We start from the raw sequence: 26,431 nt of genomic DNA, 5'->3' as shown, positions 1-26,431 counted from the left end.
ATATTTGCTACTTTGTTAAAATGTACAGTACATGCAAGAATCACTTTTGAAAAAAGTGCTGACTTATGAAAGCAAAAAACAGCATGTGAAATGGTATATCTTCCCTGCCTCTCCTAAGTGCTACGAATCATAATAATGACAGATATAAACTTGAATATAAATAAAGTGGAGATTCTAAAACCATTTAAAAGGGTCTGATATATCCCCAATATTTTAAGTAGCAGAGCCCTCAGCAGCAGCTAAATATTTTCAATATTGTAATAAGGTAGGATGTTCTAAATAGGTTAGGAATCTATCTTGCAGCCCTTACCCAGGTGATCAATCCAATTGACTTCAACAGGACTGCTCACATGAGTAATGGCTGCAGGGTTTGGTCCTTGGTATTCACTGTAGTAAGATTACATCAGAAATCCCTTTAAAAGACAAAGCATCATAACAAATGTAGAGTTTAGGAATGAAATCAAATGACTTTGTAAAAAGTCACCATTTAACATGGTTTTAGTCACTTAGATGTTTAATAGTGGAATCTGCCAAACCATCACAGAAGATACCAGTTCATCCTGTCGCTGCTGCTTGGACTTCTTGTTCACCCTTCTATGTCCTTGTCCTCCAGAGATGACTAATACTGAACTTGCTTTCATTTTCCTGGATCGCTGTCTTTTATTTTTAAGTGAGATGTTTTGATCCTTCAAGAGCTCATAAATGGTGCTGTCCTCCGGCCTACGTTCTAGGGAATTTGACCCATGAGACAATGTTAGGGACCCAGAAGATGAAGACATGTCACTTCTTTGTGCAATGGATCCTACTGAACCACCTAGCCACACTGCCGTGTCATGAGTGTTACTTAGGGAAGAGCTTGGTCTGTCATTGTGCTGGACATTTTTTTGGTCATCTTCTTTAGATTCGGAGTTAGGAGGCAGACTGTTTCTTGATTTGCTTTTGTTTTTCTTGTTTACAGCTGTAACCATTACAAGGAATTTGACTGGGCCATTATGTGCATGATAGGATACCATTCCCCTTCCTGAAGCCAAAGAAAAACGAAAAGGTTATGTAATATTAATCTCACTCATTTTGGATCACTATTTTACACCACAACTAGTTCATTCTCACAACAAATCATTTCAATTAGACTTGCATAACCCTGTCAAAAGAAACACAGAACGTAACAGTTTCTTCATATATTTACTGAAATGAAACATGGAATAATTTACAAAAAAATCTACAGTACATTAAAGATGCATAAGGGCTGGAACAGAAATCTGCTAAAAGCAGGACATGCAGAGTAAGTTGACATTTAGTTCATACTTTTGTACTCTGTTTTCACAACAGCAAGAGTAAAGAAATCCTCAGCTGACTTGTTTTAACTGGCTTTGTCACTACCTTAACATTACATGCTTTCTCCAAGACTCCCCAACAAAATGAAAGGTTTTCAGTTAATCCTACTCCTCCCCTCTTGAATAGTATAAACACATCAATTCCAGTGCAGGAGGGCACTCCACACCCACAGAGGAGGGGGTAGGATTTGCCCTGAAGTGCTGATCTCTAGTTGCAGTGGTGCATTCATAGGACAAATGGTGAATGAGCAATCTCAATTTAATTTTTTTTAAAAAGGATTTAGGCTGTGGGACATTGGAGGAGAAAAAAAGGATTTAAACTGTCAGTCAAAAGATGGCACCAAAAGCAAATTGCAAGGGCTAAATTCAGATGATCTTTAATAACTTGAAAATATGTGGATCTTTCTACAGAGTGGAGAAAAGATGCAACATTCTGCCATACATACTCCCACCTGGGTGGGGGGATGTGGTCATGAGATGTGCCTGTATGTCAGACAAGATCATTGGCCTCAGGAAGAACCAGGCATAATTTGGAATGAGAGAAAGTTGTGAGATACCCAAAAATAGACAGATTATGTGAATCTGTGACAAATGCATATATAGTATATCAAGGTTCCAAATAGACACAGGTGGATGTATCTCATATCAGTAAGCTGTAAAGAGAAACACATCATCTAAGGGCTTGTCTACACAAGGCTTTTAAAGCAGATCAAACCAAGCTGATTCCGTTTGAAAATGGTTGCATACACATGATGCAGACCATCACCATGCACTAACTCAAAATTTGCTACTAACGCTGGGTTTGCTGCAAATTGAATTAGTGTGGTATATATTGTTCATGTGGACGCAATTGCTGCACACCACTTTCTCCATGCCTCCAATGGTCATCCCACTGTGCCTTGTGGGTTGACAATTACTGATCTATCTGTTCCCCTGTGTGCCTTCCCATGCTCTGGTGTCAAGTTCCCAGGAATCTCCCCCACCTCGAGGATGACCAGCAAGGTCCAGTAGAGCTTGAGTGGAAAGATGCTGGAGAGGAGCTGTCCCCTGAGAACCAGGATCTTTCTGAGACCCAGAACCCTGATGCAGATCAGCTGGAAAACCAGCCGCAGTCATGCCCTGCTGCAGTGTATTCTGACTACTGTCCTGCATAGGCAGAGTTTGAGTCCTAGCCAGAAACCCAGGCTGGGACTGAAGAGGCAGATCTCCTGAAGGGAACTTCACCATGTAAGTACCTATCTTTACAATTTATTATTATTTATTTTATTATTCTATACTATCATTCTACCTTCTGTTCTGGATGCCCCATGGCTGCAGCCATTGTAGCGGATGTGAGTTAGGAGCCCTTCCAGGTATCCAGACCCCACCTTCCACCCTCTTTCCATCAGTTCATGCTGCCCATTTGCCCCCCACATACATGTTTGCCTGGGTGGAGCAGCCACCATTTTATAATCAGCCTCTGTCTCATGTTAAAGCCACAACTTTTGACCATTTTCAGGGCCACTTGTCCATCTGCCTATTTTCCTTTCCCCTTCCCTCCTCTGTCCTGCTTGGCAACCCCCCCCCCCACACCTGTCCCCCCCCCCCCCATCCTGTTCGCTAGCCCAAAATGGCACTGGGAGCATGCTGCAGAATCCACCTCTAGCCCACTCCTCTCCTGTGGCACATTCAAATAACAACAACATTCAGTTGTGAAAAATGCAACAGTTTATTGAGACATTGGTTACAGGAAAAGAAGTTTGGCTAGTGTTCATCGTTTACATGAGGTAGACATGGATACTGCATGACCAGTAAAGGTACAAACAGTACTGTTTCCTACTGACGTTTAAATGTCCTGTAACACGCATTCTAGCTGACAATCATTGCAGGAATTTATCTGTTTTTCTCTGCAGGGGACATAAAGCAGAACTTAAGAGCGAGGAATTGCTCAGTTTTGGTTTGCACATTATAGGGAACAGCTTTCACACCCCGTTATAGCTCGCAAGCCCCTTCCACTCCTGCAGCACTTCTGGGGGGATCATCCTGGAGAATAACTTCACAGAGTATCTCTCATTGGTTTGCCCTTTGCCTTTTTGAATAAGACCATTCTCTGCCTTTGTGTCACCCACCCCAATGTGACATTATTATGAATCAGGACAGTATAATGTGAATCTCTATCCGGTTTGGTCCCCACTATTGCCCAATCCCTCTGACCCCACAGAAGTGCCTCAAATACACAAACAAAACTGCAAAACAAAAACAGCAGCATAATTCCAACCCATTCTACACCCCAACTTGCTAAGGCACAATGGCAAATAGCACATACAGCAGACAGATATCTCAATGCAGATATCTCAAAGTGCCTCCTCACACACAGAGTGACCACATAGCAAGTATGAACAATTGGGACACTTTTTTTTCAGGGGCGGGTATAGTTGCATATATAAGACAAAGCCCCTAATATCAGGGTATCTGGTCACTGTACGACAGACCACTAACCATCTCTGGGGATCCCCCAAGACTGGGAGAGTCTCAGGGAGGTGAAGTCACATATGCATACTAAAAAAATACTATAATGGCTTGTCTGGAATAGGAACAATAAGCCACAGGTTTTTGTTCATACTCCCACAGCCACAGTGCTTGCAACAGCCAGACTATCAGGGACAGGACCTCCATCTACTGCTGAGAGGCTGGCCAACCTGAGGGGGTGAAACAGGCAGATTTGGGAGGAGATGTTTGGAGAACGTATGGCAGACTCTTAGAGGAAAACCACAGTGGCTGAGAGGTGGAGGCAGTACGTGAGGACCCTGAGAGAGAAAGAAATGGAGCTCTCCCAGCAGGGTGTGACAGTGGCCAAGAGAAGTGTGGCAGGGGACAAGAACGGCATTGCCATGACCAGGGACAGTATGGAAAAAGACAGGGAGATGCAGAGACAACTCATGGACACTATCCTGAGCCAGAGGCCTCTCCTACAAAACATGCTCCTGCTACGTCAGCAGGTCCTGCAATTCCATAAACCAGGACCCAGCTGCATCCTTCAGTCTCTGGACAATACTGACGACTGGAACTAGAAGCAACTCCTCTCCTCCGCTCCCACTCAGTGCATGTACTAGAGACCATTCCTCTCTCAGGCACAACATCTGCTCACTGAGAACATTGGCTTCTGGGAGCCCAGCACTTTTGACCCTCCAATGCACTTGACAATTTTGAGCCATGGTACTCAACCGCAGTACCTCCGTGTACATGAAGAAGCACAGGGTCCCTATATGCACCTGTAACTTTAAGACCTTGTTATTTCTAAACTCTTTGCATTGTTGCACTTTCAGTTTGGTTCTCACTGATGTTTTATTTAAAGGGAGTCGTATGATTATTTATCCACCAGTTCAATGAAAACTTGATTTTTGGCTTTGTTATTGTTGTTTCGTAATAAAAACCATTTAAAATCCATTTTGGTCCATTATGACTCCTCACTGCAAGTAACACATACAATTCACTAAATAAAACTAAAATAATTCATTCAGTTTTACAAAGGTATATGGGCAATGCCTCACTTCCACCACCCCATAAACACTACTGCAATGCTCACAGACTATCCCAACCCCGTCTCCATGGATTAGCAGCTGGATGTCCAGTTACACATGTACAAGCATGAGACTCAAAACATGAACAATAGGCATCCCTGACAATATTCCCCCAGAGGTTAACATTCTCTACGGGATGCTTTACTAGCTGCTCAAACCACCGAGCAAGTCTCTGTACCTCAGTCTCCCACCCATCACTAACGCTTTCCCGCTCGGTCTCTCAAATACTGTGCAGAACACAGCACCTAGCTATAATAGTTGGGATTTTTTATCTGATGCTTCCAAACAATTCCATAAGCAGCACAATCTGCCTTTCAAACAGCCAGATGCATGCTCGACCACCATTCTGCAACTACTCAGGTGAGAGCTGAAATGTTCTTTCTTTCTGTCCAAGTGGCCTGTGTGCGGCTTCATTAGCCAGGACACCAGAGGGTAAGCTGGATCTCCCAGAATAACCTGATCAATCTTCACACCATTAATGTTCACAGTGCTCCTGGGGGCAAATAGTCCTTTCTCCGTTAATGTAAATAGAACTGAGTTCCGAAAGATCCTCATATCATGGACCCTTTCGGGCCACCCTTCATGTCTGTACACTTGCACAGCGGTCAACCAGCCCTTGGAGCAGCAGAGAAAAATATAAAATCTGCACCCTGGTGGGGGTCCCATATTCAGCATAGGGACTCCCATGTTGCAAACCCATCAATAATCTCCTGAGCATTATCCAACTTTGTGACCCAGTTAGACAGCACCTTATCAACGACATAGCAGAGCTGCATGAGAATGGCCCCAACAGTTGATCTCCCCATGCCAAACTGGTTGGTTACAAACTGGTAACGTTATGGGATGTCCAACTTTCAGATCACAATGGCAACCAGCTCCTCTATGGGTGTGAGGCAGCACATGTTGGTACACTGTCACTCTAGCTCCGGCATCAGTTCTTCACAGCTCTCCCCATCCTGAAGTTCTCTCACCACTGCTGGTCGTCCCAGGTCTGCAGAATGATCCTCTCCCACCAATCCACGCTGATTTGCTGGGCCCAGAAACGGTGCTGCAGTCTATGTAGCTGATGCAGGAAGTGGTTCTCTAGCTTCAACTGCTCAGTGTCAGTGCCCTCATCCTGCTGCAACAGCTTCACTGTGTTCTCCTGCAGCTGGGGGAGCTGCCAATGCTGGCATTAAATATCCTCATGGACCTGCACCATCTGCTCAGTGGTGCAGCAGGAAAAGTCCAATGCCAAATGCAGCTGGCTTTTAATGCTGTAACACAGCCCAAATAGCCTCCATGTACTTGCATTTGCGAGCATAATGCATCTTTGGGTCCATGCTGGCAGACAGCAATTGGAAAAAGGCACTAGCATGCCCAGAAAGGAAGCATGGAACAGAGACAGTGGAAACACGGGCTTTTAAAAAATTTGAACCTGCCTGGCTTCCACTTTGTATCCGACAATTCACAGCAAAAACAATCTCATGATGCACATTGCTCAGCCATGAAGCAAAGGACCATGGGATACCCCCGAGAACACTACTACCTCAGTTCACTCCAAACCATCACCATGTGTTCACCTGATGCAAGCTGAAAACAGAACAGGTGTCCTATGTGCATGCTATTGGTGCGACTTGCATACTGTGAGTTACCAGACGTGCATCAAAAAGTTTCGCATTATCTCCCATGTTTGACATATTGTTAGGCTGTGATCATGAAATTCTATCACTTAGGGCTTGTCTACACAGTGAGGTAATACATTCCATGGGGGGAGGATTTCTAGAGCACACTAATGTGTTGGGCATTAATTGGTCCATGTAGACCCTACTGATCATAGGTGCTGGAACTAGGGGTGCTGCTGCACCCCTGGCTTGAAGTGGTTTCCATTATATACAGGGTTTACAGTTTGATTCAATGGCTCTCAGCAACCCCACTATACAAATAGTTCCAGCACCTCTGCTACTGATGTGCAGTAAAGACTCCCTAGTGTGCTTTAACATAGTACCGTTTCAAACAGCACTACGTTAAAGCGCAATATGGAACATTGAATGTGCAGCAGCACATGGACTAATTAATGCACAACATGTTGGTGTGCTTTAGAAATCACACCCTCTAAAGCTAGAGTTGGCAACTTTCTAATTGCACAAAACTGAACACCCTTGCCCCACCCCTGCCCCACCCCTTCTCTGAGGCCCCGCCCCTCTCACTCCAGCCCCCCTTCCTCAGTCACTTGCTCTCCCCCACCAGCACTCATTTTCACTGGGCTGGGGCAGGAGGTTGGAGTGCAGGAGAGGGTGAGGGCTCCAGCTGGGGGTGCAGGCTCTGGGCTGGGGCCAGAAATGAGGAGTTCAGGGTGCGGGAGGGGGCTCTGGAATGGGGCAGGGAGTGGGGTGCCGGAGGGGGTGCAGTGTCCGGGAGGGAGTTAGGATGCAGGAGGGTGTTCCGACCTGGGGCAGGGGGTTGGAGTGTGGGAGGGGGTTCACGATGTGATCTCCAGCCAGGCAGCGCTTATCTCAGGTGGCTCCCAGTCAGTGGCGCAGTGGGGCTAAGGCAGACTCCCTGCCTGCCCTGGCTCCGCGCTGCTCCTGGAAGTGGCTGGCATGTCCAGCTCTGGCCCATAGGCGAAGGCGCAGCCAGGCGGCTCTCGTCACTGCAGCTCTCGTTGGCTGCGGTTCCCAGCCAATGGGAAGCTGCAGAGCTGGCACCGGGGGCAGCGTGCGGAACTTCCCTGATCGCCCCTGCGCCTAGGGGCCGCAGGGACATGCTGGCTGCTTCCGGGCACTGAGCGAAGCCAGGGCAGGCAGGGAGCCTGCCTTAGCCCTGCTGCGCTGCCGACCGGACTTTTAATGGCCCAGTCATGGGTGCTGACCGGAGCTGCCAGGGTCCCTTTTCGACCAGACGTTTCGGTTGAAAACCAGACGCCTGGCAACCCTATGTAAAGCGCATTTCCCCACTGTGCAGACAAGCCCTTATATAGTAAATGCAAAGGTGTAATGATGAACTATCACAATTGCTATTAGAGACACACATGAAGTGAGGCAATTATAAAAATCGGTGCTCTGAGATTCACATTCCTGATACTCAACCTGCAAACTATAAACGTATATTTTCTCCAAATTTAATATGCCTGGAGCTTTGGACTTCCTAAGGCCCATAGAAAAAGTCTGAATCCCAAAATAAATTTAAGAATTATAGTTCAGACAAAATAACCAAAGTGGAAACGGGAGGTTAAAAGTTAAAGGGTTTTTTTTTATGACTTTAACTATGATTTCCATACAATCCATCTATTTTTAAAGTTTCTCCTAAACATTAATTTTTTTAGGTTTGCCAATTAAAAACATAATGTTGTCTTCTCTTAAGTTATTGATACATATTGTTATTTTTCTGAATAGTAGTCAATCTTATTTTTATTTTTCTAAAGTTACAGGAGTTTTGGTTTTAAAAAGTTTATTATGGAAACTAGATATAAGTTGCTTGGCTTATAAGGTCTTCCTGCTTCCCTCCACAACTCAGAAATTCTAGGTGAAGTTCTGAAACCAAACTGTAGCTTCACCTATGCCACATCCAGCACACCTTTTTGAACCTTGCTTTATTATGGTAGTTAAGAGCAGAATTGAAATGTTTCCAAAATGTTGGCAGAGTTCTGATGTTTCTATCTCAGAAATGAATAATGACCAAAATAAGGTGCCTTATCACTTCAGCAGGCCCCCAAATGCTATAGTTGTCAAAAGCTAACCAATAAGTCAAAGTTTACACTTCAAGACCTCAATGTTATGGAGTGATCATGTCACAAAAATAACCAATCAGGAAAAACACTGAACTTTCAATACCCATCTCTCCAAATCCAGTATGCCATTTCTCTCCAAATTTGGAAATAAACACCCCCTTGACTCTCCTCCGACATGCCAATTTGCTTTCTGATATAACATTTCCAAAAAACTGTAGAGGAGAACAACATTTCTCTTTACAGTGGAAAGGCTGTTCCAATCTTAGACACAGAGGTTTCTTCCCTCCATAATACATGGCTTGAAGAACTAATCTCCATCCCACTCTGCCTCAAAAGAACAACAACAGTTGTAGTCATGGATGCTGATTTAATAAAGCAAAAATAACAGAAGACAATAGAAATATGTTACAGATATACTATAAAACTAAGTAGGATCAACAAATACTCATAAAAAAGCTCAAACCATGTCTATACAATACACAAAATTTTACATATTTACTTGATTTATTGACTAAATAATGTACTGAAAATCCAGTCTTCAGCATACCATCATACAAAAATATATGAAAAATTTTACTCACCCGTTACTTTTGGAATTCCTTGCAAACGAGGCACTGGTAGTGCTACTATAATACCCAGATTTGTTCCAACTAACAATAATCCATGGCACACCAGCAGACTGGTCACAGAAACACGTTGTTGTCCTGTGAAATTCAGAGAGAGCTGCATTATTTAACGGACATAACCTTTGATTTTGTAAAGGTAACCTACAGTAAACTGCACATAATTACATTGTTATGGGCTCTGATTCAGCAAAACATTTAAGCAGAAGCTTAAATATTTTGCTGAAGCAAGGCCTTGAAACTTTACCTGCATGCCATATAACCCACATGAAATGAAATTACTTTTGAAATGCTGCTGAAAGCAGCTATATATTACTTCTACAAACAGGTTACTTTTACATATTCTTCGTAACAACACTACAATATATAATACTATATAATACAAACAGAATTATACAAGGCTACAGTGTTACATTGTGTTCAAGACTCAACACTGTCCATATTTCATGAGCATAACTGCATATTTTTCTACTTTTCTGTAACAGCTTGGTGTATTTTAGGATTGCTCAAAATCCTCGTAGCCTTTGAGGGGGAAAAAATATAACTGATTGATTCAATGCACATGGACTTTCAAAAAGTCTTTAACAGCCTCCCTCATGAATGGAAACTAAGTAGTTCTGTGACAAGAGGTGACTTTATGTCCTGAATTAGAAACTGGCTAAGAGACAGAAACAAAGAGATGGACTAAAGTGTTGGCCTGGGTCCCCCAAAACTCCATATTAGGTTAAGTATTGATTTATATATTCAGTGAGGTTCTGGAATAGCAGTGAAGAGTGAGACGGCAAAATCTGCAGAGGACATGACATTTTTTAGTATGGCCATTACTAGAAAAGATTGTGGAGAACTCCAAAGAGACCTAATAACATTAGGTGAATGGACAGCATGATGCTGATGAAATTCAGCATTGACAAATGTAAAATAACGCACATGGAAAGGAATAATGTAAACTATTTATACATATTGCTAGGTTCCACGTTAACTGTAACCACTTAGGAAGAAAGACTAGATCTTCATTGTGGACAGTTCAATGAAAACCTCTGCTCAGTGTGGAGTCGTGGTAAAATAAAATAAATAAATAAAAAGGCTAGGTTACATATAGAAAGGGATAGAAAATAATAATTAGAATATCAGGATTGAATTACATTACATTATTTTACATTTGACAATGTAAAAACTTTCCTCTATGGTGTCATTTCTTCAGTGTTCCCTTTCTTGCTGGTCCTTATAACTTGTATCTCTTTTGTAAAGTAATAGAATGGATTTTTCAGCTATCTGGAGTAAGAATGTATGCCAGAGCAAAATGGCTTCAGATTTATTCATTAAACCAGAGGTTCTCAAACCAGTGGTCCGCGAGCTCCATCAGGTGGTCCGCGGATTGTTCCCTCTAAGATCTGCGCCTGGGCGGCCAGACACGAGAGAATGAAGGGCCACCCACCTAATTAGTGGAGCCACGCAGGCATGGCTCCACTAATTAGGTGCCTGGACCCTGGAGAAAACGCACATGTAAGGTGAGGTGGTGGCCTTGGGGGGAATAGGGGGTAGGTGGGAGGGGACAGTGGGGTGAGAAGACGGGGTGGGGGGAATTTGGGACATGCAGGGCTGCGGCAGCCAGAGAAAAAGGCGACTTTCCCCAGCTCCAGGGCTACGGCTGCCAGGGAGAGATGGCCCTCCTTCCCAGCCCCAGCTCAGGGGCTGCTGTGGCGGGGTAGAGTGGGCACATCCATCACCTTAGAAAGGTAAGACTACTGGTATTAAAATATGAGTTGTGTGCTTTTATTTGTAAAACCAAAAAAACATTAATTATTATTAAGGGTTTTTTTTATATAGCGCTTTTATCCAAAGTGCTTTACCATAGTTAGCTAACAGTACAAACAACATTTGGAAAGATCATTAAGTGGTCTGCAAAAAAAAAAAAGTTTCAGAACCACTGCATTAAACAATAAACAGGGGACAGAAGATTTTGATTAATTAATTGAAGGCCTAGAGAGCACTGGAAAGCAAAAGCACTGGAGAGAAAAAAGGATGTTAGAATGTGTAAGGATAAAAGAGACAAAACAGTCATCAAAAAGCATGTGAGAGAAACAATATGGTTTTATAAAGCAACATCTAGCAGCACTAGTCAAATCTACTTACAAATATAAATCAGGCATAATGAAAAAATCCGTAATATTAGTTTTTCTCTTTCTCCCTCCCTCTCTCTCTGGTATAGCAAACAATAAGAAGTCATCTTAGCATACAATTAAAGTTCTATGTCTACAAGTAAATTATTATGTGTCTTGTGAAAGCTTAATATTTTTAACTGAAATATAAATGAGGAGATGTGTTAGGTTTCCAACGGGGAGTATGCAAGCATGCTCCTTTCACAGCTGATCAGAGGGACAGACTTGAAGGAGACTGAAAATTCTACCCTTACAGTCAGAGGGTAGATGGCATTAAAGTGATTGCAACTGGATGAAAATGGAGAATGGAAGACATCTATCAGAGGAAAAATCATCATATCCCAGAATGATGCCAGAGGCTACAGCCTTGATCTGTTTGTGAAAGTGAAGGCAAATAAAAACACATTAATAAACCAACACATTTCCTTGTTGAAACAAAGAACCTACTAAGCAAAGAACAGTAAGTATTATACATGGTACCCACCAAACCAAACTCACATCTTCTAATATCAGGTTGCCTTTCATACTCAGATATTATGCAGATATTTCTATATACTAATTATGATTTTCACAATTGCACAATTTCATTAGGCTTAGTTTGGGATGGGCACAAACCAAAATCATTTCTAGCTATCTCTGAACTTGAGAAGATCTCAAAATACACAACTGATTCCAGATTTCCAAATTTAGCAAATATCTTAATAGACCAAAATGAACCAAATCCTTGGTTCCAAACACCTCTGAATTTGGGGGTTTTCAAGAGCCAAATTTTGTGGTTTAGCTCATCCATAATGCACACAAGCTAATGTTCCTAAATATAGAACATCTTTGGGTCCAATCCTACTGTTCTTAAGCAGGCAAAACTCCAGTGGTAGTGTTATCTATCTACGCACTGCAGTAATGGGATCTTCATATATCTAATATCGGCAATGCCTTTTAGGGTGTTCAACACTGGGGAAAAAATCTCAATGCCGGTCTTCACACTTTAGCCTTGAAGCAAATTCCAACTGGTCATTTGCACCTGTGAAGTAACATTATTATTTCCACATGTGAAAATAGTATGCGATTTGCAGGCAAAATAGAGTCCTATATATAGAACACAACCTTATGCATGAACCACTAAAAGTGAGGTCAAAAGGAAAAGTGCTTGCTTTGAAATCTTGGGAAAGCAGGAAACATCTGCCTGTGAATACGTATTTTTGACATAACTTATAGTAATGTGTGATGATAAATAAAACCACTCATAAAAAGGTTTAATTGTTGTTTGCAAAATAAGATTTGTAATCTTGCTATGGTTTGCAAATTTATGACTTTTAAAGTTTGTTTATTTTATCCCGGGGGAAACAAATGCAAACAAGCAATGGCCCCTGATTAATTTAATGTGTTCTATCTAAAAACAACTACAACAACAAGATATTCACTATTACAGTCTTCAAGAAAAGGTGATAAATATAAAAGCTAAATATTAATATTCCTGTTTTAAATGAAACCTTTCAGATGAAATTGGACTAATACTTAGTGGAATTGTTAAACTAGTAAACTTAATAAGACCCTGATCCTGGGAAGACTTATGGACATGCTTAATTGAGCAGGCTCATTTATTCTGTTTTTTCCAGGTTCAAGCCTCCATCTAGATCTTCCTCAGGTATCAGCTTTTGACTCTGGTCCTGCAACTGGATATGTATAAGTGAAACTTTTGCCCCTACACAGAGCCCTCTGCAGTCAGTTCTATGCAGGGATGCACCTGCACAGATTCTGCTGCAGGATCTGGCCCAACCTGCAAATTAAACTGCCTAAAAACCCTACAGTGCTGTTTATTGTATCAGACTACCCTCACGTCTTTCCCTCTTTTTACTCTTTTGTAGGACGGCAACTTGATAAAAAAACCCTTTAACAGCGGTGAGGGTTTATTAACTACAAATGAGTGTACTTTATTTTCTATAGAGAGGAAATGAGAAAATGGTTTTTCTTTGTCTCTCTTTCTCATCAGTTTCCAGGAAACACATTCGTAATGTTAGAGGATAAAGAACGGAAACTACCCCTTTGTTAGATAGGTAACTTGTCATCATCCATAAGCACAAAGAAATCAGATAGTTCAGGGTCAGCAGAATCTCTCTCAAAGGACAGACTGCATTACAAATTTTAAAAACACCTGGGAAATTGTTTGGTTTGAGGATATTTAAATATCAGTGTTCTTTACTGAAAAATTAAATGTGTGATCATGAAAAAAATACAATCTAGTTAATAAAAATGTGGCATGTGTATAGTATGACTATAAATTAGTAATACTTTAAAAAAACCTTGTGAACAAGGAAGCATAGTATACATGCCTTAAGTAGACTATATGAATTGTGACAGGGGTTGTTGCAAAGTTGCCTATTTGAACTGTGGACCAAATATATTGGGCACAAGTTTGCCCTCAAAGGCAACATATATAACATATTGGCAAGAGGTGTATGCTCATGCCACACCTAGTGTCCTTTCTACAATGGCTACTAGACCTCTTCTGTTACCAGCTAAAGGGGTTGGTCCTTTGGCTATAGTGGTAGCAGGGTGTACTGAGCTGAAGATACTGGGTTCTAACCCCTTGTGTTTGCTGGTATCTTGCGATTAAAACAATTACTATTTTTAAACTTTCCAGTATTCTAGAAACTGACAGTTCTCCCAGCTTCATCTTTTCCTCACACCAGGCCCCCCATTAGATCCCTCACCCGTTTCATCTCCTGCAACCTAATCCACTCCCATACATCCCGTTGCATTAAAAACATAGGCCCAGCTGCAGAGAAAGAGATCCATCAGGAGGCCATTTATAGTTCCCTGATTCCCAGGACCAGTCTATGTTGCACTGAGGCCCTGGATAAATCAGAGTAATCTAGGAGCTGCTCTAACTTATGTCAGCTGACTACATGTTTAAACATTGCACCCACTGAACATAGTTAGATTGGAGCATGCTCGGGCCACTTCCCCTCTGGAGCTGAAGCGTGGGGGTGCTCGTTCAACACCAACTGAGAACTCTCTCGCACCAGAGGAACTCTCAGCTGGGCGATTCCTGTTCCTTTTGAGTCACGTAAGTAGTCTAAAGGGCCAGAATACAATCAACATCCAGCCCATAAATGGCAGTATTCAGGAACTCCCAAGAGCATGGGAGTAACTGCCTTCCACTACAGATCTCCTCTCCCCTGGCACTACCTCTCCAACCAGAAGCCATCAGACGCCTCCCTGACAACGTATCAGATGGAGAAAAACACAACAATATTATCGGTTTATGTTTGTTATGGGCTATGTCTGCTTTTTTATTATTCAATTCTGCCAGCTTGCAGTTATTAGGAAGACAATCCTTTCCTCTGCCATTTCCTCCACGTTTCACTCTTGTCTTACCGTGCACTCTGCAGTAGGTTGCAATGTTACCTTTCCCAAGGCAGAACAGTAACGTTCTTTGTGGCAGGGAAGGCAGGCCGTGACATTGAAAGCTGGGTTCACATGGCAATAAAATTGTGAAAACCTAATGCTAAATTACTTTGTGTTGTGTTACTTCAGCAGAGCCATATAATTCAGAGTGACCTTTCCCTCCTGGAGCAGTAGGAGACAGACAAAAGGATTATAATTTTCCTCTCACTCACACTGATTCTACAGTAAATGTAATTCCATTAACCGCAATGGATCTACTGAGGTAAAGAAGAGCAGAATCACAGCAAATCCCCAGGGAGCGAGTTAAGCTGGTTTTACGGCCCCTTCATGTGCTGAGAATCTGATCCAAGGAGTCCAGATTCTTGATAGACTTGTCATGACATTGGGTCTATTCTTCCTGTAGCAAACATTCTCTTCCATAGGCACATTAGGAGGATTTTTAGACTAACTTCTTCCCCCTGTTCTTCTCATCCCTGAGTTCAATAAACCGTGAGCTTTTACTCACTCTTCTTTTTGCATGTTAATGAGCCTCTGTCAAACTGCATACAATTAACTGGGTTGTTCCATTTAAAATACAAACATTCCCTCGCAGCACACATCCGAGCCCTGGATGGACAGCATGAATCAAATGCCCACACACCCCTAAGCATTTCTCAGCACAACACGTTACAATACAAGACTTCTAAACATGCAGTCATTTCACACCACTCCTTTTTAGCTCCCAGTATATTACACACCGTCTGACGTGGTCTTTGGCTGTTTTCGTTTTTAATTGTAAAAGGCTCTGAGCAAATTTATTATGCAAACCACCTACTTCTCTCTCTTTTAATCTTTTTGGTTACAATGTTGTGGGATCATGCTCAGAGATCCAAGAACTGCTACTGAATAACTGGAATGCATTTCATGTTTCAAATGGACGCTATTGTAGCATTTTTCCTGCACAATTTCCACTCTTAAAAAAACCTTTGACTCACAGGAGAGGTTTTTGAAAGAAAAAAAACCCCTAAAGTTTTGAGAATTACACTAGAGGATATTAAAAATAGCCAAAACTCTTTTACAGGAAAATGTTGGTCAATTACATCAATTACATCAGCCTATTTTATTACCATGGCAATGACAGCTTAAACTAAATATTTTCAAGATGACTTTTTTTTCATTACACTCATAGAGAACAAACATTTTCAACAAGGAATTCAACACTTTCTTTGCACCACTATAGGAAATACTAACTTAGTGTTAATCTTCTGTTTATGCTGATCCTCATCCTTTTGCACAAATAGGACAAATTAAATGGAATGGCCCATTTAAACACAGAGCAAGAAGAAAATTCAGTAACCAGTCTTCAGTGTGGGAGTTACATACAATTTAGAATAGACTCTTAATAGAGCACTGTAAAAATGAAGAGATATTAATGACACCATTTACAGTGGAGCTTTATTTTGAAGCTAATGCAATATATAGTAGGTAGGGTGAGATGATAAGTAGGTAAGAAAGGGATTTATTTTTTAAATCTAAAATTGTATACACTATTCTGTTTAAGGAAAAAACTACTTTCAGTGCCAAAAAACTGATCATTGTTCAAATCAAAGCAGCACGCTGCCCCTCCCCCCCTCCCCCCTTCCCCGGTGCTGGGCTAAGCTGCACTTGGGGCACATGGGTGCAAGTGATCTGAATATCATCCTTAGGTACAAATAGGGAGATTTGGAAAGAAAAATGAAACCATATCTTTTAATACCATTGAAACACTTTGGACTTGGAGAACTTTGACAAGGAGACGGACTGGAAATAAATGAAAAACAGGCATGAGCCTAAATTCCACTGCAGAGAGGCATGCAGCCAGATTGCAGGCTAAATTCTGATACTCTACTTTGGCCAATAATTGTTTCCAAACACTTAATGAAATGTGAATAATTGAGGAGATGTCAATCTCCTGATAGACGCTTCCCCTTCCATCATGGCCAGCTCTGCCATTTCCTCCCTCCTCCTCACGGCCAGTTCATGTCCAGCCTCTCCTGAACAATCCTTTCTAAGTTAGGGTTGCCAGGTGTCCTGTTTTCGACCGGAATGCGCGGTCAAAAAGACACCAGCAGGTCCGGCTCCTAGGCAGTGGGGGGGAGCACGGGGCACCGCGTGCTGTCCCCGCCCCAAGCACTGGCTCCGCAATCCCACTGGCCGGGAACCACGGCAAATGGGAGTTGGGGTGATGGTGCCTGTGGGCAAGAGCAGCATACGGAGCCTCCTAGCCCCCCCACCTAGGAGCCGGACCTGCTGGCCGCTTCCTGGGCGCAGCGCAGTGCCAGGACAGGCAGGGAGCCTGCCTTAGCTCCCCTGCACCGCTGACTGGGAGCCACTGAGGTAAGCCCGCACCCCAACCCTGAGCCCTAACCCCCTGCCACAGCCCTGAGCCCCCTCAAACCTAGAGTTCCCTCCTGCACTCCAAACCCCTCATCCCCGGGCCCACCCCAGAGCCTGCACCCCCAGCCCAGAGCCTGTACCCCCTCCTACACCCCAACCCCCTGCCGCAGCCCACAGCCCCCTCCCAATCCCAAACACCGAATTCCTTGGCCCCAACCCTCAGCCTGGAGCCCCCTCCTGCACCTCAAACCCCTCATCCTTGGCCCCACCCTGGAGCCCGCACCCCTGTTAGAGCCCTTCCCCCCTCCCATACCCCAACCTCCCCCCCAGCCCAGTAAAAGTGAGTGAGGGTGGGGGAGAGTGAGGCATCGAGGGAGGGGGAATTTAGTGAGCAGGGGTGGGGCCTCAGGAAGGGGCGGGGCATGGTCTCAGGGTAGGGGCGGGACTAGAGTGTTCGGTTTTGTGCAATTAAAAAGTTGGCAACCCTATTCTAATTGTTTCCCTCCTTCCCATTGCTTTTCCTTTTCCTGGCACTTCCGAGGCTCCCACTGTCCTTCCTAAGTGTAAGTCTCTCCCCTTTGCTTCCTTCCACGTTCCCAGCAAAAGACTCCCCTTGTCTCTTCCAACCCCTTGTGTCAAAACCTCCTCCTGTTTACTTTCCAAAAAGAGATGTCATGCATACCAGAGGTGTTTTTTATCAGATACAATCATGTTTTTTACTGCCATGGGAAAAACTCCCAATTCCAGTTCAAGGCATTTTCTATTTTAAAAACTGTTTCATTAGTGCACACCACATTACACTTCATTGTAGTTATATATTCAAATTGTGATTACATAAGGTTGGAGATTTGGAAATTAATTTAGGATTGTACAAATAAAAAGTAAAACCGCAGTAGGCGTAATATTAATATATGTAATATAATACTGAACATCGAAATGTCTATACATTTTAGTTCAGTATTTTCTCAAGGAACTTTCACATATCATGACTCATATTTCAGTTTTCAATATTATTTAACTATTATATATGCTGAAAAACTATTATCAAACTGCTAAATATTTCCCAATAATTGTCATTAGTATATTCTGGTAATTATTTTATTTTTCCCAGTTTATTTACAGTGCCCTGTCCTAAACTAGTTTTTCCCTGTTAAATTGCCAACCCTGTTTCCAAAACCAGTTCCCCTCTTTCTTTTCAGGAATCCTAGACCTTTTGAAGCATTTCTATAGTCAATACAGAGGTCACATTTCTTATTCCTAACTCATACATTCTCTGCATTAAAACTATTATTTTGCTATCGTCTACAAACTTTACTGTTGGTAGCTGTGAATGTGAGCACATGCTTTAACACATTAACTTAATCCCATAGGGTAATAGAAAGAAACCTACATAAACAAAAGAACATTTGGAGTAAGGTCTTCAATCTTTTATTTTCTGTAGTAAAACAATTACATGTGTGTTTTAAAAAAACTAAACTGGGTTGCCACTTTAATTGTTACAGCAAAAAAACAATCGTTATATTACAAATAATTATTTTCGGAATAGGATTAGATGTCGATGTCATTGTAAGAAAAGAGAATAGCTACCTTTAATGAAATTATGATTAAGGATTAGCTGTAATTCTAGCAACCTGTTAAATAAAGAGTAGATGTTCTCTGTGCAATGCTGCTTTTGCATTTCACGGTGTGCAGTGGGACACCATCAAGTTATAACCAAAAAGTATTAGGAAAAGTAATCTCTAACTAATTGCCCAAATTTGGAAAGAAATGCATGCAAAAATGCATTTTTGCTTTCAGTCACTCGAGGCCCAGATATAGTGCAATGGACACACACAAATTAGGATGCCTGTGTGTAACTTGTGCATGTGACTACATATACTTTTACATGTACCCTTTTGAAATATGGGCAAAGCTATTCTATTTTGAGAATTTATCAGGTGGGCTATTTCAGCATTGATTTTATTATTTATATCCTATTATAGGAAAAGATTGAATGTACAGTGATATATGTAATAGTATAATTTATTGTGCTATCAACTATTCAGTTCTAACAAGAAAATTAATCCTGATTCTCAAGTGCAGTCAAGCTCAGCACAGGAACCCTGTGTGGTGGGTCGAAGTTGTCTGTAAGCCACTCACCATTGTAGTCCCTCAATTCCCAGGGCAAGTGAGGGCTGTTCTGTTCCTGGTATATATTTGAGCAGACTTGGGGCTGTGCTAGCCTGCCAATTTGTAACAGCCCCTGTGCCAGGCACCTGGCAGCCAGTGGCTTTATGCCACCCTGGGATTCCCTTACATCAGGGGAATCCCTAGCTGTTCATTGGGCATAAAAGGTTGTTACAAGAAGGAGGGAGAAAAATTGTTCTTCTTAACCTCTGAGGCTAGGACAAGAAGCAATGGGCTTAAATTGCAGCAAGGGAGGTTTAGTTTGGACATTAGGAACAACTTCCTAACTGTCCGGGTGGTTAAGCACTGGAATAAATTGCCTAGGGAGGTTGTGGAATCTCCATCATTGAAGATTTTTAAGAGCAGGTTAGACAAACACCTGTCAGGGATGGTCTAGATAATACCTAGTACTGCCATAAGTGCAGGGGACTGGACTAGAAACCTCAAAGGTCCCTTCCAGTTCTATGATATTGCAAATCCTAGCCTGATATCCTGCCTATGACAGTCACTGGGAACCACAGCGGGGAAAGGAGCAGAACGCTGGCAGCTCCTCTGGTGGCTGTACCGCCCCCATCCCCGCCCACCCAGCCCTGTCCTCTGGCGGGGCTGCTGCTGTACGGACGGAGGAGACGCAGCTCCATGGAAGGGCAGGGGGGCGGGGCGGGGCTGAGGTTGTTACAGCCACTCCAGAGGAGTGTCTTTCCGGTACCCCATACCAGCTATAAATATCTTGCTGGTACGGGGTACCGTACCACCGTACTTGCACTGCTGCATATCCTCTCTTAGTGGTCTCTTATCCAAGCTGAAAAGTCCCAGTCTTTTTAATATCTCCTCATATGGAAGCTACTCCATACTGCTAATCATTTTTGTTGTCCCTTTCTATACCTTTTCCAATTCAAATCATAGGTGGAGCTAGGGTTGCTGGGGATGCAGCAGCATTCCCTGGCTTGAAGTGGTTTCCATCACATACGGGGTTTGTTTCAATGGCTCTCAGCACCCCGGATTCTAATATATCTTTTTTGGGGTAACCAGAACTGCATGCATCATTCAAGGTATGGGTGTACTATGGATTTATATAGAGGCATTATGATATTTTCTGTCTTATTATATATCTCTTTCTTAATAGTTCCTAACATTCTGCTAGTTTTATTTTGACTGCTGCTGCACAATGAATAGATGTTTTCAGAAAACTATACACAATGACTCCATGGTTTCTTTCTTAAGTGGCAATAGCTTATTTAGACCCCATCATTTTTATGTATATTTGGGATTATGTTTTCCAATGTGAATTACTTTGCATTTATCAACATTTAATTTCATCTGCCATTCTGTTGCCCAATCACACTGTTTTGTGAGATCCCTTTGTAACTCTTTGCAGTCTGCTTTGGACTTAACTATCTTGAGTAGTTTTGTATCATCTGCAAATTTTGCCACCTGACTGCTTACCCCTTTTCCTCCGATCATTTATGAATATGATTAACAGGACTGGTCCCAGTACAGACCCCTGAGGGACACCACTATTTACTTCTCTCCATTCTGAAAACTGACCTTTTATTCCTACCCTTTGTTTCCTGTCTTTTAACCAGTTACTGATCCAACAGAGGATCTTCCCTCTTATCCCATGACAGTTTACTTTGCTTAAGAGCCTTTGGTGAGGGACATTGTCAAAGGCTTTCTGAAAGTCCAAGTACACTATATCCACTGGATTACTGTTGTCCATAAAAAAAAAGAAGAACGAGGAGGTGCCACAAGTACTCCTCATTCTTTTTGTTGATACAGATTAACACGGCTACCACTCTGAATCTTGTCCATATGTTTGTTGTTCCCCTCAAAGAATTCTAATAGATTGGTGAGGCATGATTTCCCTTTACAAAAGCTGAATTGGCTCTTCCCAACAAATCTTGTTAATCTATTCTTCCACAGTACTACAAAACAGGACAAAACTGGAGCCCCCAACTGGCCTCCTATATGCGATTTACTATTTTCTCTATGTCTTGTAATGGGGATGGTAGATATGGAGGGAATTAATTGCATACCCTGCTCTGAAGAGCAGTGAACTGAAATATATGAATCCTGCTCTTTAGTTTCTTAAAAGATTGTCTTTCTGTTAACTCTCATAGTATCTCACAATCTGACATACAGACTACCCAACTATTCAAGAGAGATAGACTCAAGCTGCACAGCTGACATCTAGATACAGTTAAAAGTATGAAACTAGGGTTCTAGTTCAGGCCCACATCTATGAGATACTGTAGCAGAATAAAAAGGGGGTGACTCAGCCAAAACAAAAAACGTGAGTGTAGAATGTAGTTACCTGACAACATATTGTGAACAGGAGTGGCAATGTTAATGTCCTGGAGGTGTTTCAGTGTCTCAGTGTGGAACAGGCGGAGTGTAGATCCAGATGTGAAGGCAATCCAGATTCCCACTCCTGCAACAGCCATGTGTGAGATCACCATCCCTTCTTCTTGATGAGCTTCAAAATGGCGCTATAAAAAAGACAAAGAAGACAAAGGATCTATAATAGATGCACCAATGACAGAGCATTCATTTGTACTTATGAACTTCTCAGAGTAGGAAATGTGCCTTTATTCTCTGTGTAGAGTGCCAGGTTGCCTGATCCCTTTGCTCCACTAAGAGCAAGTCCTGACTCTGCTGCATATATGGTGTTAGTTTTCATTGCCACTTGTTTTGGAAAAAACTGCATAACTATTAAGGAGGGAATCCCAAGCTCTCGCCACTAAAGTTTTATAGCCGCTCATCTGATTACATCCTGGGAATTTAGAATTTGATAACAGTTGTTACTTAACAGGAATTCTGCATATCTGTATCGTAGCTCCAATGGGAACACAAGTACAGACAAGTCTCCTGAGACTGGACTTATTTTCGCCATCATGTTAATTAAATCTGCAGTAGAGCTCCCACCAGTAGGGTATTTTGTAAGACTCCCTAGTGTAAACATGGCCTGGGTTTGGGTGGAATGTACAGAGAAACACTCACTTGGAAGGCAGAACAGAACTTCACTGCAGTGAGAATGAATCAGTCACAGTAACTTCTGGTGCATTTTTAACTTTCCTGGGTGAGATTTTGCTTTCTGCTAGTAGTTTCAGTTGCCTTGAATCCCCTTGGGATTGGGTTTCTGTGCCTGCCCACCATTTTACCCAGTAAATGGGAAAAGACTCCCAGTCATTTTGAAGGGCCCAGGTGTCTCCACACACATCCCTTGCTAATTTCTTCATCTCAATCTCTTTCATACTTCACACAGTGGCATTAATAATCTGCCAAATGGTGACCATAATGAGCATCTCTCTCCAGGGATCCAACCATTATTGTTGTAATTATTAATAGTTATTTTTATTTGTATTACCAATTCGCTTAGGAGCCCTAGTCATGAACTAAGGCCCCCTGCACTAGGTGCTCTACAAAGACATAACTAAAAGACAGTCCCTATGAATAATCTCTCCTATTTTAAACTTCTCTTTGAACAAACCATTCAATTAACTTTCTTTTGAAAGAACAATTTTAAGTTTTGAATATCATCATGATGTACATAAACACCAACACTGAAAATATGGCCTCAGTCTTTCATGGCCCTAAATATATATAGCAGGGAATAGCTTATTAGTGTAAGATTGGTGTCTATAACATAACCTAGCACCTAATCATAAAAATACGTAACAAAATGTCCCTGTAGGTTTTGTTGTCACTGAGAAAATTCTGACCTCCCTAAGATAAGGATATCTGAACAAAAGGACACATTAAGATGGGTCAAATTTAACATTGCCAGTCATTTCATTATGCGGAAAAGTCACTCTGAATCTCCCCGCTTTAGAGACACCCAATATGGAGAAGAAGGTGAAACAGGATTAAAATCCTAGAGCCCTGGGAGGGTTCAGTGGGGAACTCAATTACTCCATTTTTGTTTCTTTACCAAAGAGACAAAATACTATTAATATTATCAAGGATTTTCTCTCTGGTCTTTATTTAATTCTGTTTCTACTCAGTAAAACGGACAATGAGATTAGGGATAAATTGATCTTTAAAAAGTAGATTATTTAAGGCTCTAAAGGCATCATTACTTGCTCAATTACATATATTAATAGGTAAATCTTATGTAGTATTATTGCTTTCTTTTTGATTAAGGTATGAGCTTTATAAATGTTGGTAATTTATGAGCCTGGTCCTTTAAGATGATGGGTGCCTCTTGCCAGAGTAGTGAGTGCTCTCATCTTCCTTTGAAGGCAAGGTCCTGCGCAGTGTGTTCACAGGAGTATGCTGAAAGCCCATGTCACTCTTAAATTGATCAGAATGCAGGAGAGCTAGTTTAACTGAGATAATTTGTTTACTAGAGTATATAATTACTGTTCAAATTATGCATGGCCACTTTAATCAGGAGTCACATAGTGATTACTCCTGAAATAAGTAACCACTCTGACCAATTACAAGAACTCTCCTCTAGCTCCAGCAAGGTTTCCATTATGAGGCAGGACCCTATCTGTGTCCTGTCTTTAAGGTATGAGAGAGAACTCTTATATGTAACTGAAGCCCTTCAATCAGTAAAAGCAAAGTTTGGCCATAACATTTGGAACTTGTTTCCTCTTCACCATTATAAGTGAATCATCTTTGAAGTAACAGATTGTTGTTGTTTTTTACATAGGGTGACCAGACATCCTGATAAAATTGGGACTGTCCTGATATTTAGTTGTTTGTCCCGTGTCCCGACCGATGTATGTACACCATTTGTCCCGATATTTTGGCTCAGGGCTGGAGGAGTACACTGGTGAGCACTCACCTCGGGTCCCAGCAGTACTTATTTGGGGTGGCTCTCAGGAAACGGCGGGCTGCAGGACCCTGCGGCCCTTAGGCACGGGGCGGCCAGGGGGGGTCTCTGCATGCTGCACCTACCACAAGCACTGGCTCCATCGCGGCCAATGGGAGCTATGGGTGCGGACAGGGTGCAGACCCCCCCTGGCTGCCCCTGACCCTGGGGCACTGCATGCTACTCATGCCCCCAAGTAAGTCCCGCCCCCACGGCTTCCAGCCAATGGCAGCTGGAGCCAGTGCTTGTGGCAGGCGCAGCACGTGGAGTGGAGACCCTGCTGGCCGCCGCTGACCTTAGGACCCAGAGGAACCTGCCAGGTGTTTCCCAGTGGGCGGGAACCATCCCCCAGGTAAGCAGCGGGGCTGCGGCTGGGGCCCTGTGCCCGCGGCAGGGCTGCAGGCGGGAGCCGAGGCCGTGTGCTTGTGGTGGGGGCCAGGGCCATGTGCCCCCAACTGGCGGCTTGCAGCAGGGCTGGAGCAGGGGCCATGAGCCCCCGACCCGCGGCGGGGATGCAGCCGGGGCCCTGTGCCCCTGGCCCACAGCAGGGATGCAGCCGGAGCCAGGGCCTTGCGCCCCCGGCCCGCGGCTTCCTCAGGCTTTGTATCCCCCTTCCCCCATGGCTCCAGTGGGGTGTGTGTGGGGGGGGGGAGTGAGCCTGTGGCTGCCCCCCCATGTGTTCCGATATTTTGTTCTTGTCATCTGGTCACCCTATTTTTACATGTTGTGCCAGCAGGCTGCTTACTGGAATGTACAGAGCTGTTCGTATACGATAAAGAATCCCTGTAATGCATAAATGACAAATACCTCCCCTGCATGGATTCAGCCTCAAGGATTTAAGAGTATAGAGCTGTTCTATGTCTCACAATACTGAGAGACACTCAATTTTATTCTCACATTTTAAAAATAAATATTCCCTGTTTATGGTTCTTAACCAGATAGTATTACATTCTGGTCATTTAGTGTCAGCATCTAATCCACACCTTTCTCAAAGACCACTCACATCAGGCCAAATTCTTCTCTCAGTCCATCTTAGGTACTTTTATGGGCCCCATTACCATAGTATCTAGGCATCTCACAATTTAAAATATCCTCATTAACACCCCTGTGAGGTAGGGAAGTTTTATTATCCCCATTTTACAGATGGGAAACTGAGCCACAGATAGTCTAAGTGACTTGCCCAGAGTCACTCAGGAAGTCTGTGGGAGAACAGGGAATTGAAACTGGGTCTCCCAACTCCTCTACTAGTGTCCTAACCAATGGGTCATCCTTTCTTTCAGTCACTATCACATTACTTGACAACATAACTGACAAATGTAACGCCACTTATGTCAACTGAATTACTCCAGACCCACATCAGTGTAACAGAGGAGAATACAGTCTATCTTCTCTTATTATTCCTATTTTCATGCTTGCTGTTTAGTGGGTTTTGAGGGGGGGGGTTGTATTTTTTTAAGGAATTGTAATATTCCTCAAGTACACAGATTATAGTAAATGAATAGAGAAGGTGTCTCTTTGGCTGTTAAGTTATGCTCACATTCTCAATTCTGGTGAGTCAAACTGTATTACCTTTTGGCCTTACTAGTGACCACACTCTAGAAGGCAAGGAGAACATCTCTGCTGTATGAATTTATATCTACTATTTTACAGTGACATTTTTACTCAAGTAGCATAGAAAAACTGGACACTTAATGACGCATGGTATTGTACATTTTCCCATTCCTTAAACTCTCTATCTTACCTCATCTCAGTTTTCCTTAAATAAGATACACAATTTAAAAATACAAATGTATAATTTGTCTAATAGAGCAAGGGTTGGAGACATTCATTTGTCACATTGCAGGCAGATCCCCTGGGAAAGCTGCTCATCCTTATGAGTGAATTTCCTGATACATCCATAGTACATGTAAAAATTTCATGACAATCATGACTTCAAAAATAATATGGTTTGCTTTATAGTATCACACACAATTATTATGATGTCAAATGTGTGTTGATAAATCCTCCTAAGGACTGATCCAAAGCCCAAAGCTCATTTCTAGACTTCTGGCTTTGGATCAGGCAGGTAATTAAACTAATGATACAAAATTTAAAAATGAACCATTTCTGAAGTGTTCTGCTCTGACCATGAGCAGGAAGATGATTCTATTAGCACAACTGCAAACAATTCACATCGGAGTCTCTAATTCATCTATATTTACCAGCTAATTCATTAAACTACCACATAGTGTGTGCTTCTGTTTGTACAGTTATCTGAGACATCTAGAAAAAAAAAATCTATTTACCATGCTCTCAGCC

The 26,431-nt window shown here is 42.5% G+C and overlaps 1 protein-coding gene across 1 annotated transcript in view; it reads right to left on the bottom strand.

The window, feature by feature from the left end:
* Nucleotides 1-506: 506 nt before the first annotated feature.
* Nucleotides 507-26,431, bottom strand: part of ARHGEF10 (Rho guanine nucleotide exchange factor 10) — a 110,632-nt gene continuing 84,707 nt past the window's right edge. The window contains exons 23-25 of the mRNA XM_065401022.1: nucleotides 21,629-21,803; nucleotides 9,185-9,307; nucleotides 507-1,021 (exon numbers count right to left, since the gene is read on the bottom strand). Coding sequence (XP_065257094.1) covers nucleotides 507-1,021; nucleotides 9,185-9,307; nucleotides 21,629-21,803 — 813 coding nt within the window. The remainder of the gene's footprint in view (nucleotides 1,022-9,184; nucleotides 9,308-21,628; nucleotides 21,804-26,431) is intronic.

This window comes from Emys orbicularis, chromosome 3, assembly GCF_028017835.1.
Source record: "Emys orbicularis isolate rEmyOrb1 chromosome 3, rEmyOrb1.hap1, whole genome shotgun sequence".
In the NCBI taxonomy this organism is placed as follows: domain Eukaryota; kingdom Metazoa; phylum Chordata; order Testudines; family Emydidae; genus Emys; species Emys orbicularis.
The sequence above is the reverse complement of the archived record's forward strand: the minus strand, read 5'-3'. Positions and strand labels throughout refer to the sequence as shown.